The following is a 14708-nucleotide window of genomic DNA, read 5'->3' on the forward strand; positions in this document are numbered from 1 at the left end:
ATCTTGAATATAAAGGGATAAAAGTAGAAGACTTACGTTGGGATGATGCCAAACTGGTGTGGCCATACTGAATGAATGGTGTGAGCATAACTTGACATGACTTAAATATGGCTGAAGAGCTGCAGAGGATCCTGGGAGCAGGGTTCCCTTTAAGCAGAAGCAGATTTGATAAAGGATTTGGCAAAGTCTGTGTGTGCAATCAATATTGAACCTATTGGTCTGCAAATATGGGCCCATGCAAAAGTAACTATCCCATGTATAAAGTTCCAGCTTGGAGCACAGGTCGACCTGGTTATTGTGACCTTACAGCGAGTCAGAGTGAATGATTGATGAGTGAGTAAAGTGGGGTGAGCTTCGTTCGGTACAACCCCCCCTTGCTCCTTCTAAAATACTAAGAAGATAAAATTAATAACCACATCCACACTGGGCATGCTTTTAAGACATGTGACTCCTTTGAGGAAAAAGAGTATAAGAATCAAGCAAAGTAAATTACTGTGACTGGGATTCCTTAATTGACGCTTGAAGAAGCAATGCTGTTAGGCAGAGTAGCCAAAACTCTGCTCCGTGGGCTCGAGTAGGACTGTGAACTAGAGGAGTCTCAAGGGAATCCGAGACAGACCAGAGGGCTGAGAAGAACAGACTTGGAGGGAAAAAGCCATCTATAAAATTGTTAACCACCTTCTCTGTTTGCCAAGCAGGAACTGCATGAGGCTAGCACAAGGCCTGTTTGTGTATGTTTGTAAAAGAGAGACTCGTTAAGAGGAATGTATAGGTCTTAATGTCTAACATAGGAGTTATGTGCTTGATATAACCCTTTACCACTTGTGTAATTCCTTCTCAATAAACTGCTGTGTATTGAAGATAATTGCTGTGGACATTTTTCACTGGTCTGACAGTAATCCGCTCCACTGGAAGCTAGTAAAGATGCATTTCAGGGGAAGTAGCGCCCCCTGTTGTCAACAACCTACAAATTCAAGTCCACAGAAATAGTAAAGGAAATAACAGCATGTAATGTAATTTCTATGTTCATACTTTTTTGGGGGGGAAAAACAAACCAACCCCATTTTTTTTATTTTCTAATGTAGACAGCAAGTTTTTTTTTTAAATGTTTTTTTAAACAGTTCTGAGTTTTGAACAGCGGCATCCAATCATACTGCTCTACTTATCCAACATTTTACAATTAAAGATGATGATAATTTTTATGATCAAAATACATCACATTTTTAATTAACCTTTATTTATTGCTCCAACTACTGCTTTGCAGCAAAGTAACATTACCTTTATATGGAGGCATAAATCCTTTATCAGAGTTCGGCTGGCAACTGTTCGAACATTAGAAACTACAGGAGTAGCTGGTAGAGATTCTGGTAGTAACTGCACTGGATCATTAGCTACCACTTCAATTATAATCTTAAGAAAGTAAGAGGAACACAGTTAACTGAAATTTCATCTACAATATGTAGGCTGCCCAACAATACTGAAACAAATACAATGTATAAGCTAAAATATGTTCTTAAAACGTAATCAACAACTCAAAGGGCCATAACGAGTTTTACTAGTTTATAAATTACGCAGTTTATAAAAATGTTATATTTTAACAGAAACAGTGAGGCGGCATTTATGAAGAAACAACAGAACAAAATGAAAAAAGTCTATTCAGCAGATGTCTGCCTACTTAAAAGGCCAATAAAAACATGATTTGATAATCAACTGTTCAAGGTCTGATATTACCAAAAATAAAGTTATGGATTTTGTAAATTAGCCAATGGTAATAGTAATTCAAATGTTTTTATTAAAATCAGTCATCTTTCATTTACTGTAAAGAATTTTACATACTTTCTTTCCTACTATATATACACCTAACTATATATAATTCATCACAGAAGCAAACCTGTTCACTGCTGAGTATATTTGTCTTATCAATCGCAAAAGCAAACTGGATGCTGTAAGTTCCCACTCTCTCTGGAACCATTTTATCCCTAAGTTAATTAAAAAAAATAGTGATCTTAATGTTGACATTACAAATAAGGTCAGCAAATCAAATCTTTATCTATTCCTGTTAACCACTTACTACAAAGTGATGGGGTACTTTACTTTCCATAAGATTCTGTCCATTCTTTACCCAATTTTATGAACAACACCTGTGATAACCTGTCTGAGGAAGACTCTCTGTGGAGTTTATGAAATTCTCTTCTTTTATACAAGATGGAATGATGAATGCTAAAAGGTACTTCTCCCCCCCCGACCCCACATGCATAACAACACTGAATTTCCTGGGTTTTGTCAGCTTGCGTCACAACTATAATTTTATTCACATCATTTTAAACTACTTCATGGAAAGTTATCAGTTATATTTAATAATGGAATGGATGAACATTTTTTAAACTGGTTTGGACTACTTTATTTACTTTCATTTGGCTTAATTTCCTCTTTTTCTTCTGCCATTTTATAAGTAAAAAGCCCTGATTCATATATCAGCAGGGGGTTGCTTCATATATCAGCAGGGGATGGGGCTAGTAGCAACTCCAACTCAGAAGACTGCACACACTTGAGCCAGAAATATGTCTTGTGTGTCTTGAAATGATTAGCATATTTCAGGAGCTATCGCACTGTAAACAAACAACAATAGGCTGCTGCTACTTAAAATGGCAACAGCAGTAGCAAGAAGATCAAGGAAGAGGGAATGGCAGTGGTCTGCCACAATCACAAGGGTCTGCCTGGGGTGGCACAAGAATGTGCCATTCTTTACTCACTGCTGAGCCTTGCAGCTCAATTTAGCCCACAGAGATATGATCAAGTGACAAAGGGAGAGGCTAAATCTTACTCCTGCACACCAGTGTCACAATATGGCTCTCTGGGATTAGCCTCTCCACTAGTTTACAGAATTGGTCTGTCTCCTCTCTGCAGTGAATCTGTGGGTAATCCAAACTATTTAGCAATTTGTCAGCCTGATCATAACTCCTTCCTGTACTATTTAGATGAATTGTCTCAAAAGCATTGGAATAATATATAAGGAAACTTATGTGTACAAAAAACCCTAACTTTCATCGAACACCTAATACGATTCTTTCAACTTCAATAGAAATCCAAATTCAATTATTAAATTTACAATTTATAAAAGTGGATGGTTTGGACTTGTGTAGAACTTAATCACAGAAAGAAGATAAACAGGAAATAAAAATTTCCATTCTGCCTCATATCACTAGTCTGCAGTATGTGAAGAATGAGAAATATCAGAATCAAAATTGAGGGAAAGTTAGAACAGGTATTTGGCCTAACAGGGGTACCACTTACAGCACATGAAAGATTGTCTAGTTTGTTGCACCTCAAGAAGATGGACTATGACGACACATTGCTACTAACAAATCTGATCAGGAGATGCAAGCAGTCTCTACTCATGATTTGGACACTGGTACAATGATCTATGATGCCCTCTTGAATTGACTGATTTGAAGCCTTGTATGCTTCCACTATGCAATGTTTTAGCTATCTTGCTAATGATTATTTGGATGCTGTCTCCTCTTCATTTCACAGGAAAATAAATAAGATTTCCTGGAATACTTAATTTCAAGTAGATTCTTAGTGATCTGCATGTCTAGAACGTGCCACAATGTTTTTATTGTACCTTGGGGATGGACAAAAGGATGGTAGGATTATTTCTTGAGATGTGTAGAAAAACAACATTTATTTTGTTGAGAGAAGTCAGGAGCACTATGAAGAATGGAAAAAGAAAATATTTGAGTGCAACATGGACGCACTGAGAGACATCTCCAGAACCTTTGTCCAATACTGACTCTTTCATGAGCAATTAAAATGAGTGAGACACTCTTTTGCCTTCCCCAGATGAACTTGCACGGAAGCACAGTCTGTGTCAATGTGGGGTTTGGTAGGATGGAAAAGAATGAGGAAGAAGAGGGCTGCCTAGTTCTCCCTCTGAAGCCTCTGCTCCTGGGGGCAAATTCTCTTGAGTTTACAGTAACTCCTCACTTAAACTCGTCCTGGTGAACGTTGTTACGTCGCTGATCTATTAGAGAACATGCTTGTTTAAAGTTGCACAATGCTTCCTTACAACGTTGTTTGGCAGCCGCCTGCTTTGTCCACTGGTTCCAGAAAGAGCAGCCTGTTGGAGCTAGCTGGTGGGGGCTTGGAACCAGGGTGGACCGGCAGCCCCCCTATCAGCTTCCCTAAGTTCCTGTGTGGCATCCACCCAGCAGGCTATCAATTGCAGAGCAGCTCAGCTGTCCCTCCCCCGACTGCCGTGTGCTGCTCCTGCCCTCTGCCTTGGAGCTCCTCCCGGGAGCCTCCTGCTTGCTGTGCGGGGAGAAGGGGGGGCAGAGAGAGAGAAGAGGGGTGCTAATGTCAGGGTGTTCCCCTCCACACACTCCTGTACCCCCATCTCCAGTTCCTTATCTCCACTGGGAGGGAGGGGGACGTGGCGCACACTACAGGGGTCAGGACTGAGGGAGCTTGCTGGCAGCAGCTGCTGTCTCAATTTGCTAATCTACTTAAAAAGGCAATGTACTTAGAGCGGGGTCAGCATACTTAAAGGGGCAATGTGCGTCTCTCTCACACAGGGTGTGTGTCTCTGTCTCTCTCTGCCATGCTGTCTCCCCTTCCTCCATAGCCTTGTAGAGTGTGAGGCTACATTAACAACGTGGGTTTAGCCGAGTGTTAGTTCATCATTTAGCAGTAAGGCATTCCCTGGGAAATATCCCACCCTTTGACTTCGCCACCTCAACCAAGCTTCACAATCATCATTGCTGTGTACAGTATTAAATTGTTTGTTTAAAACTTATACTGTGTGTATATATGTGTGTGTGTGTGCGCATATATATAAATAAATAAATAAATAAATAAATAAATAAATAAAATATAGTCTTTTGTCTGGAGAAAAAAATTTCCCTGGAACCTAACTCCCCCTATTTACATTAATTCTTATGGGGAAATTGGATTTGCTTAATGTCGTTTTGCTTAAAGTAGCATTTTTCAGGAACATAACTACAACGTTAAGCGAGGAGTTACTGTATTTGGTTTTGGTAGGAAGAAAAGAACTGCTTGGATCTGTAATCTGCCGTATAGTCTAATTCTGATACTTAGTAGTGTTTAGAAGCAAGATTTTAGGGTTTGGGTTTTGTTTTGTTTTGTCTTGTCAGCTACTACTTAGTATACCAAATTTAGATACAGAGTGTCAGAATGTTATTGACACCTTAGTGTCTGTTTCTGCCCTAAACCTCAGTTACTATAGAAGAATCTAAGGCCACAGAGGTACATTTTCTTTATCAAAAGACAAAAAAATTATTCTAGTTAAAAAGATCAGTTTTTTTCAGATCACCACATTTGGCCATTCTGGCTCTTGCAAAGTATATCTGTATGGCTGTTGAAGAAGCTTTGAAATCCTTGTAAGAGATACCCTCCATCATTTTATCTATGGTATCTTTGGGAAAAGAAGAGTCTCTCCACAAAGGAGTAACCATGTCTTCTGTTAGTGAGGCTACTGCTTCATCAATCTTGGGTATCTGAGTTAGGGAGACTTTTAGTCCCTGGTAGTTGTAAAACTTCATCATAAACCCTCTTTGTTTTATCTGCAAGTTCTCATTCAGATCTTATGATAATCTCAAAGGAGAAGGACTTTGCCTTAGTGTTAGGTCCTTTTTCCTCCATGTTACCAGGCTTCATATCAAGAATATCAAAGAACCTCTCTTGAGAATCTGATTCTGGCTTGTCATGGTCAGACACAGTTTGCTTTCTTCAAGGGCAGAGCTGCTGGGAATGGGAGAGGTTGAATAACCATTTTTGGACTTACAACTTTTAGGCTTCTTAGCCTTTTGTTCTTTTCATTTCTTTGTGAACAACCACCACCGGAGTGATCATGCACACTTCGGAGGTGCTCCTGTTAACTGCATTTAGGTGGAAAGACGCTTGTGTGGAAAGGTCATCCAAGTAGGGGCACTATGAAGGATCCCGTTAGTTGTGGGAAGAGCCCACTACAGGATCCTGGCACTCTGACAAGATTCCTATTTGCTTCCCCAGACTTCTTTGCACCTATTTAAGTTACTTTTGGAGCACTCCTGAGGTACCTGCTTTTTGCATGACACTTGCCCACTTGATAAAATCTGCTCCAGAAAAAGGGAGCACTTTCTGCTGCTGTCTGTTCCTGCCATTATAGGTAGGACATCTGTGAGACAAAGAAAAAATGTGGGCGAGCTGACAGGTTGCTAACTGTGGTTCTACTGCAGAGAAAGGAGATAACCCAGTACTGTGAACTAATGGGTAACTTATGAGGCAGAAAATAGAGCATCTCTGCCACTGATTGGTGACAGAGAAGAAGGCATAAGTTAAATTATCCTTTTCCTTCACCCCAGATAAATGGCAAATTACAGACAGGGAATGTGGCCTCAAAATGAGGGATGCATTACCCCACAACCATCTCTAAATATGTTGACAAAGTATATGTAACATGTTCACATTGATCTCAAAAGAACAGGGTTTATTTTTTGTGAAGGACTCCATTCCATATGCATTATATCATACCAATACATTAGAATATACACCAGTTTCTCTTCAACGATGTTGAAATTAAAGCATTTCTCCAACAGCTATATTGTTAATGCGTACTCTATTACGAACTTTAATTATAAAATGAGTTTGCTCAAACCTGAAGTAAAAGAAGCCCTCATCCTTGCCATCCTTGACTTTACTACAGCCAAGAGTTGTAACCTGAAAAGAACAGGTTTTAAAAAGGTAAATGTAACACACAAAATTTTTTAAAGCACTTCATATGTAACATGCTATCAAGTCTTACTAAACATTAGGAATGTAAAAGTTTAACCGGTTAACTGATAAGTTTGATGCTCATCGGTTACAGTTCTGCTGTCTCCCCAAGCACCCGAGGTCCCAGCTGCTGGCCCGCAGGGCTGGCACGGGGACACCAGTGGCGGCAGAGATCCCTGGGCACAGGGCCGGCAGCGGAGATCCCCCCTAGTTCTCCGGTAAAACGTTTAACCAATAGAATTTCAATCAGTTACATGGGTAGGTTTTTTACATGCTATTTACATCCCTACTAAACATCAGTTAAAAATTGTATGTTTGTTATAAAATTTAAAAGCTGTTTCCATTAAACAAGTTTTTTAAATTAAGAAAACTGAACATAGCAGTTTTCTGAAAGAACTTGTAATTTAGACGCTATTTTGGTATTCTCAGTTCCTGCATAATAGAGATGAGTGAACTAATCGATATGTGAATGCAGCACTGTTCCTTAGTATGCCAAGGAAAATTACCAAAGAGTTGTGGAAATATCCCTTCTGTTCAGCCTTCAGAAGAAAAATGTTTTGTACAAAGAACCACAGCCTATCTTCACTTCCAAGCACAAGAACAGCTAACGTTGCAATCAACCAAACAGAAGCTTAAAGCATATGATGGAAAAAACTGCAATAAAATTTCTCTTACTGTAAATTGCTTCGGATTGATGGAGGAGCTCTGCTTACTGGCACATGCACAGAGCAGCTTGATGCCCCCCCAGCTCTTCCTTCCCCAGCTGGAAAGATTCCTGCTGAGGGGTGGTAGTTTAGTGGCATGGGCTGGGAGGCACCTTCAAAGTTTTGTGAATAATACTGGAAAATCTTAGGGTACAATTCTTGCCCCAGTGAAGGCAAGGAAAGCTTTTCATTGACCAAAGTGGGGGCAGGATTTCATGTCTAATACACATACATGAATTGTATAAAAAAAAATCCCATATAAACAGGATGGAAGGAGGAAATTCTGGATTGGTGGATGCCCTCTTAAGAGATGACCAATTTATAGATTTGTCCCACTCTCCAGAACATCTATGCTAATCCAGACAACTCTGATGTATCATTTGTAGATAACACACTAAAACGGAATCGCAGCTAAAAGCTACAAACAAGTGTTATCTCTAGTAATGGTGTAGATACGTGCTTTCCAAGTTTCAGTGCAACATATCCTGCTTCTCTTTGCCCATAAGGTCAACAAAGATCTGATGGAGTGTGAACTTATAATGCCAAAAGGCAAAATATCTGTTTGGAGATTATTTTTATAGTTATTTTAACTCAGTGACAAATACAGGCTTTGGAAATTAAATCTTCAAACAGAGCATCAGATTGGCAAAAGGTAATACTTCACAACTCTTCTGACATCCTTATGGAGTGCAAAGAGACTCCTTTGGTTTTTAAGGTTTGGAGAATGGTGGTGGCTTTATACAGCAATATATTCATACTTCTTGTCTTAAGTACAGTAGACCCTGAAGTAAAACTTCAGTTATGTACACACTTACTTCAAAACAGTAGCTTTCCTTACTATTTAGAAAATTAATAGCAGAATTCTGTAATGATACTCTCATATTACTATATTTCATTATTTTAAAAATACATATCGTAGTACACACACTATTGCATTATTATATATGAAACAATTGTCAAAATACATAAAAAGTACATTGTAATGCATTACACTTCTAGTATGCTCCTTTACTTTTCTTGGTAATTCACAAACTTCACTGCTGTAATTTGTAACAGGTCTCCCCCGAGTGTAAATTAGTGAGCTTCTGCTGAATAGCAACAACATTCCCAATGTTGAAGTATTGCAGTTTTACCAGACAGACAGCTTAGTTTGTTTAAAGTAATAGGGACAGCAGCTGGCGTGGATATAATTTTACTGAATGTACAAGAAATGTAACACTTAATAGCTGCAATCCAGAAAAAGACATTTCTCTAAACAAAGCACACAGAATTCCCTTCTGTAGAAAATGTTGTTTGTGTCATATTCACAGGACCAACATGTGTTATAACATTTTCCAATTACTCACATTAGCTGGTACTCTGTTTCCACTGCTCTGTCCTTCCCACATTTTCATAGAAATCCGTCCTGGATTAATATTTTTAATAATGTTGCTATCTTCAGAAATTACACTAACCATAAAATCTGCATAAATAAATAAAAACGTTATTTTTCAAGACTCACGTTTTACATTCAGAAACTCACGTCTAACCTCTTCAAGAATAATACATGTAAAAAATTACTGTCCTCCTTCATCACTCCCCCCGCCCCCCAATTTTTCCTAGTCAGATCACAAAATTGAGAAAGAAAGAGTGTTAGGCAATGTTTAAATTGTGGCAGTGCAAACTAATTGTCCTTTAAAACAGAACACTGGAGAGAAAAAGTTTCATTTTAGATAAACACAAAATGCTGTATTAGCATAATATATTTGTTAGGAGGCATCCAAGAATATTTCACAATTAATCTAAACACATATTTAAGAGCACTTTATGCTGTGCTACACAAACATGAGCTACAAAATAATAAGGGCTAAATATTATCCCATTGACCCAATTATATCAGGGTACAAAATATATCGGAAGGACAGAACAGGTCATGCTGGTGGGGGAATGTCACTATACGTGAAAGAAAGCGTAGAATCAAATGAAGTAAAAATCGTAAATGAATCAAACTGTATCATAGAATCTCTATGGATAGAAATTTCATGCTCTAATAATAAGAATATAGCGGTAGAGATATATTACTAACCACCTGACCAGGATGGTGATAGTGACTGCGAAATGCTCCGGGAGATTAGAGAGGCTATTAAAATAAAAACATAATAATAATGGGGGATTTCAATTATCCCCATACTGACTGGGTACATGTCACCTCAGGGCGGGATGCAGAGATTCTTGACACCTTAAATGACTGCTTCTTGGAGCAGCTGGTCCTGGAATCCACCAGAGGAGAGGCAATTCTTGATTTAGTCCTAAGTGGATCACAGGATCAGGTCCAAGAGGTGAATATAGCTGGACCGCTTGGTAATAGTGACCATCATATAATTAACTTTAACATCCCTGTGGCGGGGAATACTCCACAGCGGCCCAACACTGTAGCATTTAAATTTCAGAAAGGGAAACTACACAAAAATGAGGTTAGTTAAACAGAAATTAAAGGGTACAGTGCCAAAAGTGAAATCTCTGCAAGCTGCGTGGAAACTTTTTAAAGACACCATAATAGAGGCTCAACTTAAATGTTGAAAATTAAATAAAAAAAACATAGTAAGAGAACCAAAATAGAGCCTCCGTGGCTAAACAACAAAGTAAAAGAAGCAGTGAGAGGCAAAAAGGCATCTTTTAAAAAGTGGACGTTAAATCCTAGTGAGGAAAACAGAAAGGAGCATAAACACTGGCAAATTAAGTGCACAAATACAATTAGGAAGGCCAAAAAAGAATTGGAGGAACAGTTAGCCAAAGACTCAAAAAGTAATAGCAAATTTTTTTTAAGTACATCAGAAGCAGGAAGCCTGCTAAACCACCCGTGGGGCCACTGGATGATTGAAGTGCTAAAGGAGCACTCAAGGACAATAAGACCATTGTAGAGAAACTAAATTAATTCTTTGCATCAGTCTTCATGGCTGAGGATGTGAGGAAGTTTCCCAAACCTGAGCCATTCTTTTTAGGTGAAGGATCTTAGGAACTGTCCCAGACTGAAGTATCATTAGAGGTGGTTTTGGAACAAATTGATAAATTAAACAGCAATAAGTCACCAGGACCAGATGGTATTCACCCAAATGTTCTGAAGGAACTCAAATGTGAAATTGCAGAACTACTAACAGTAGTCTGTAACCTATCATTTAACTCAGCTTCTGTACCACATGACTGGAGGATAGCTAATGTGATGCCAATTTTTAAAAGGGCTCCAGAGGTGATCCCAGCAATTACAGGCCTGTAAGCCTGATTTCAGTACCGGGCAAACTGGTTGAAACTATAATAAAGAACAATATTGTCAGACACATAGATGAACATAATTTGTTGAGGAAGAGTCAACATGGTTATAGTAAAGGGAAATCATGCCTCACCAATCTACTAGAATAGGGGATCAACAAGCATGTGGACCAAGAGGATCCAGTGGATATAGTGTACTTAGATTTTCAGAAAGCCTTTTACACGGTCCCTCACCAAAGGCTCTTACACAAAGTAAGCTGCCATGGAATAAGAGGGAAGGTGCACTTAAGGATCGGTAACTGGTTAAAAGATAGGAAACAAAGGGTAGATATGAATGGTCAGTTTTCAGAATGGAGAGAGATAAATAGTGGTGTCCCCCAGGCGTCCGTTCTGGGACCAGTCCTATTCAACATATTCATAAATGATCTGGACAAAGGGGTAAACAGTGAAGTGGCAAAATTTGCAGATGATACAAAAATACTTAAGATAGTTAAGACCCAGGCAGACTGTGAAGAGCTACAAAAGGCTCTCTCAAAACTGGGCAACAAAATGGCAGATGAAATTTAATGTTGATAAATGCAAAGTAATGCACATTGGAAAGCATAATCTCAACTATACATATAAAATGATGGGGTTTAGATTAGCTGTTACCATTCAAGAAAGAGATCTTGGAGTCATTGTGGATAGTTCTCTGAAAACATCCACTCAATGTGCAGGGGAAGTCAAAAAAGCAAACTGAATGCTGCGAATAATTAAGAAAGAGATAGATAATAGGACATGTTGCCTCTATTCATTGAATTCTGTGTGCAGATATGGTTGGCCCACCGCAAAAAAGATATATTAGAATTGGAAAAGGTTCAGAAAAGGGCACAAAAATTATTAGGGGTATGGAACGGCTTCCGTATGAGGAGAGACTAATAAGACTGGGACTTTTCAGCTTGGAAAAGAGACGGCTAAGGGGAGATATGATTGAGGTCTATAAAATCCTGACTGGTGTAGAAAAAGTAGATAAGGAAGTGTTGTTTACTACTTCTCATAACACATGAACTAAGGGTCACTAAATGAAATTAACAGGCAGCGGGTTTAAAACAAATAAAAGGAAGTATTTCTTCACACAGCGCACAGTCAACCAGTGGAACTCCTTGCCAGAGGATGTTGTGAAGGCCAAGACCATAACAGGGTTCAAAAAAGAACTAGATAAATTCATGGAGGATAGCTATTAGCCAGGAAAGGCAGGAATGGTGTCCCTAGCCTGTTTGCCAGAAGCTGGGAATGAGCAATGGGGGATGGATCACTTGAGGATTACCTCATTCCCTCTGGGGCATCCGGCACTGGCCACTGTCGGAAGACAGGATATTGGGCTCGATGGACCTTTGGTCTGACCCAGTAGGGCCATTCTTATGTTCTTATGACCTCCAGTGGCAGTAGAATTTGAACTATAGCAAGTGTATTGATACTTCAGCACAGTAGTACAACTTTAACCCTTTCAATCTGAATACCAAAGGATTTAAACATTATAAAATGCTGGAATATGGGGGCTTGAAAGCCTCTTTTTTCAATGGTTGACTAGGCACAGAAGCTGCTGCTAACATGTAACATTCAGGGATACACTGTTTTACCCAGCTAGAAATAGTTTAAGAAGATGCATGATAATCCTAATGATTTTTAGACTTTATTTTTATTGTTTTATATAAAATATACAGACATAATGAAACAAAACATAAACACATGCACAAGATGGAAATAGAATCATAGGACCTCGAGAGGTCAACTAGTCCAGTCCCCTGCACTTATGGCAGGGCTATGTATTATCTAGACCATTCCTGACAGGTCTAACCTGCTCTTAAAAATTTCTGATGATGGAGATTCCACAACCTCCCTAGGCAATTTATAGAATATAAATAACAAAATTCAACTTTCATTATTCACAAAACCTAGAAACAAAACAGAACAACCCCCTGAACCCATAGAGGTCACATAGGGCATCAACTATTAAAGTGACTGAACAGCTTCAATTGGTGCAAGACACGCACATTCATTACATCAGAAAAATCAGGACTTGGTGAAGCCATTACTGTGACAGTAAAATTATTTCCACCAGGCCCAGCCTGATTTTCCACCATCCTTGGTTAATCTGAGTAATAAAATGGAAACAGTTTCTTAGTTTTTTCTTTCCAACGGCAGGAGAATGAATCTGTCACAAGGATTTTGAGAGTGAAGTTCCTGGAGAACAACACGGGGAGTTTGTTTGTCTTGTGTGGCGCAAACCAATCAATGGTTAGAGTTCCACACTATGACAAATTTTATTGAGCATCTGCAGGCGTATACTGGGAATATGGGAGTTCTGCTCAGGCAGTGGATAGTAACATTCTTTGAATTTGAGGTAAATGACTGAAAAAAAGCAACGTGGATTTTTCTACCCAAGTGTCAAGGGAAGGGATTTCAGACAAGAGCTAGGTCTGAGAGTACCTCCCAGTTATACATATGCCACTGCAGTCAATTTGTCTAATAGTGGCTTTTAGGCAAGAAGGATAAGGTGGATAATGTGGAATGCCAGCACATTGATACTGGACTTCCTCTAAATAAGAGTCAGATCTCCTGCACTGCTGTTATCTGGGTGTGCTCTATCAGCTTGTGACATTCATGGTGATGCAAGAAGAGGAGTGTCAGGGCAAAAAATGAATTTCCTCCATGACCCGGGGGAGAAATGGTAGCAGAGGTGGGATTCCCAGTCTATAGAGCAACATCTTCAGAAAAGAGAAAAAGCCAGTGACTGAGAAAAACCCCTCAGAGTGGGCACAAATGGAACCAGCCCACAAGACCAATTCTGTATACACTGCAAAGAGGCTCACAAGTTGAAGGACTATTTCATTTAGATTTTTTTTTTGGTAGAGGAAAAGAAAGTGGAGTAAGACTAAGAGGGGCATGATAACTAAGCCTTTGTCTACACTGACACTTTGTTGGCAAAACTTTTGTCATTCAGGGATGTTAAAAAAACACTATCCCGAAGGACAAAAGTTTTACAGATGAAAAGCACTGGTGTGAACAGCGCTTTGTCGACAAGAGCTGTCTCTTGCCGACAAAGCCGCTTCCGCTCGTGGGGGTGTGTGTGTGTGGGTCTGTGTGGAAGTTTTTTGTCGGCAGGAGAACTCTCTCTTGCTGACAAACAACAGCTACACTGCGCGCCTTTTAGTGGCATGGCTTTTAGTGGCACAACCATAGTCTAAAGACATCTCTTCTCCTCCAGGCTTTTAGTAGACATCAGGCAAAAAGGGCAAAACTGGAACTTCTGTCAATCATTTCACATATTTGCCTCCTGTTTCTCAATAGGTGAAGCCAAAATGCTGATTGTAAAGGATTTTGCCAGTCAGGTATAATGGAATATCAGCTAAAAGGGATGTATGAAAATACTGATCACCATTGAAATAAATCTCACAAATCACTTTTTACAGACATCAAAAGCCATAATTTATTTGTATGGCTGGTTTCCAAAATTACAAAAAAACAAACAAAAACAAAACCCAAACAAAAGCTAATTTAAATAGAACTACTCACCAGGGAAGGTACTTCCTGCTGCAAAAGAAGCATTTTTGTCATACTTAACATTCAAACACACTGGTTTCTCAGGGTCAGGCAGGACATTGAACTTGATTATAGGGCAATCTAACGTGTTCCTGTTGTATGAGGCTTTAAGCTGTAACGTTTGCTCTCCCCTGAAACATACACCAATCATATAACAAACTGTTATAATGCAATAAGTTAATAGCAGTTTTTCAAAAAGATGTTTAAATGGATTTTCATAAAGGTACTTGTGACTTATTTGGCTTTCCGAGTTTACAATATTCTCCTCCCCACGCCCACTTTCTATCATTGATATAAAAATTATAGTAAAGGCAAAAACCTAGTATTAATGCAAGGTTAGAAATATCATGAGTCAAGAAATGTCTAACGTTTAAGATGTTCTCACATCTAACTATGCACTAATGA

The 14708-nt window shown here is 39.0% G+C and overlaps 1 protein-coding gene across 3 annotated transcripts in view; it reads right to left on the reverse strand.

The window, feature by feature from the left end:
• Positions 1 to 14708, reverse strand: part of SMCHD1 (structural maintenance of chromosomes flexible hinge domain containing 1) — a 168956-nt gene that overhangs the window by 36666 nt on the left and 117582 nt on the right. For all 3 annotated transcript variants that reach the window (XR_010598829.1, XR_010598828.1, XM_005310383.4), the window contains exons 32-36: positions 14277 to 14434; positions 8822 to 8937; positions 6656 to 6717; positions 1892 to 1979; positions 1279 to 1410 (exon numbers count right to left, since the gene is read on the reverse strand). Coding sequence is in view for 1 of the 3 variants with exons in the window: in XM_005310383.4 (XP_005310440.2) it covers positions 1279 to 1410; positions 1892 to 1979; positions 6656 to 6717; positions 8822 to 8937; positions 14277 to 14434 (556 nt within the window). In the remaining 2 variants the exon portion in view is untranslated. The remainder of the gene's footprint in view (positions 1 to 1278; positions 1411 to 1891; positions 1980 to 6655; positions 6718 to 8821; positions 8938 to 14276; positions 14435 to 14708) is intronic.

The sequence above is a fragment of the Chrysemys picta genome, chromosome 2 (assembly GCF_011386835.1).
Source record: "Chrysemys picta bellii isolate R12L10 chromosome 2, ASM1138683v2, whole genome shotgun sequence".
Taxonomy (NCBI): Eukaryota; Metazoa; Chordata; order Testudines; family Emydidae; genus Chrysemys; species Chrysemys picta.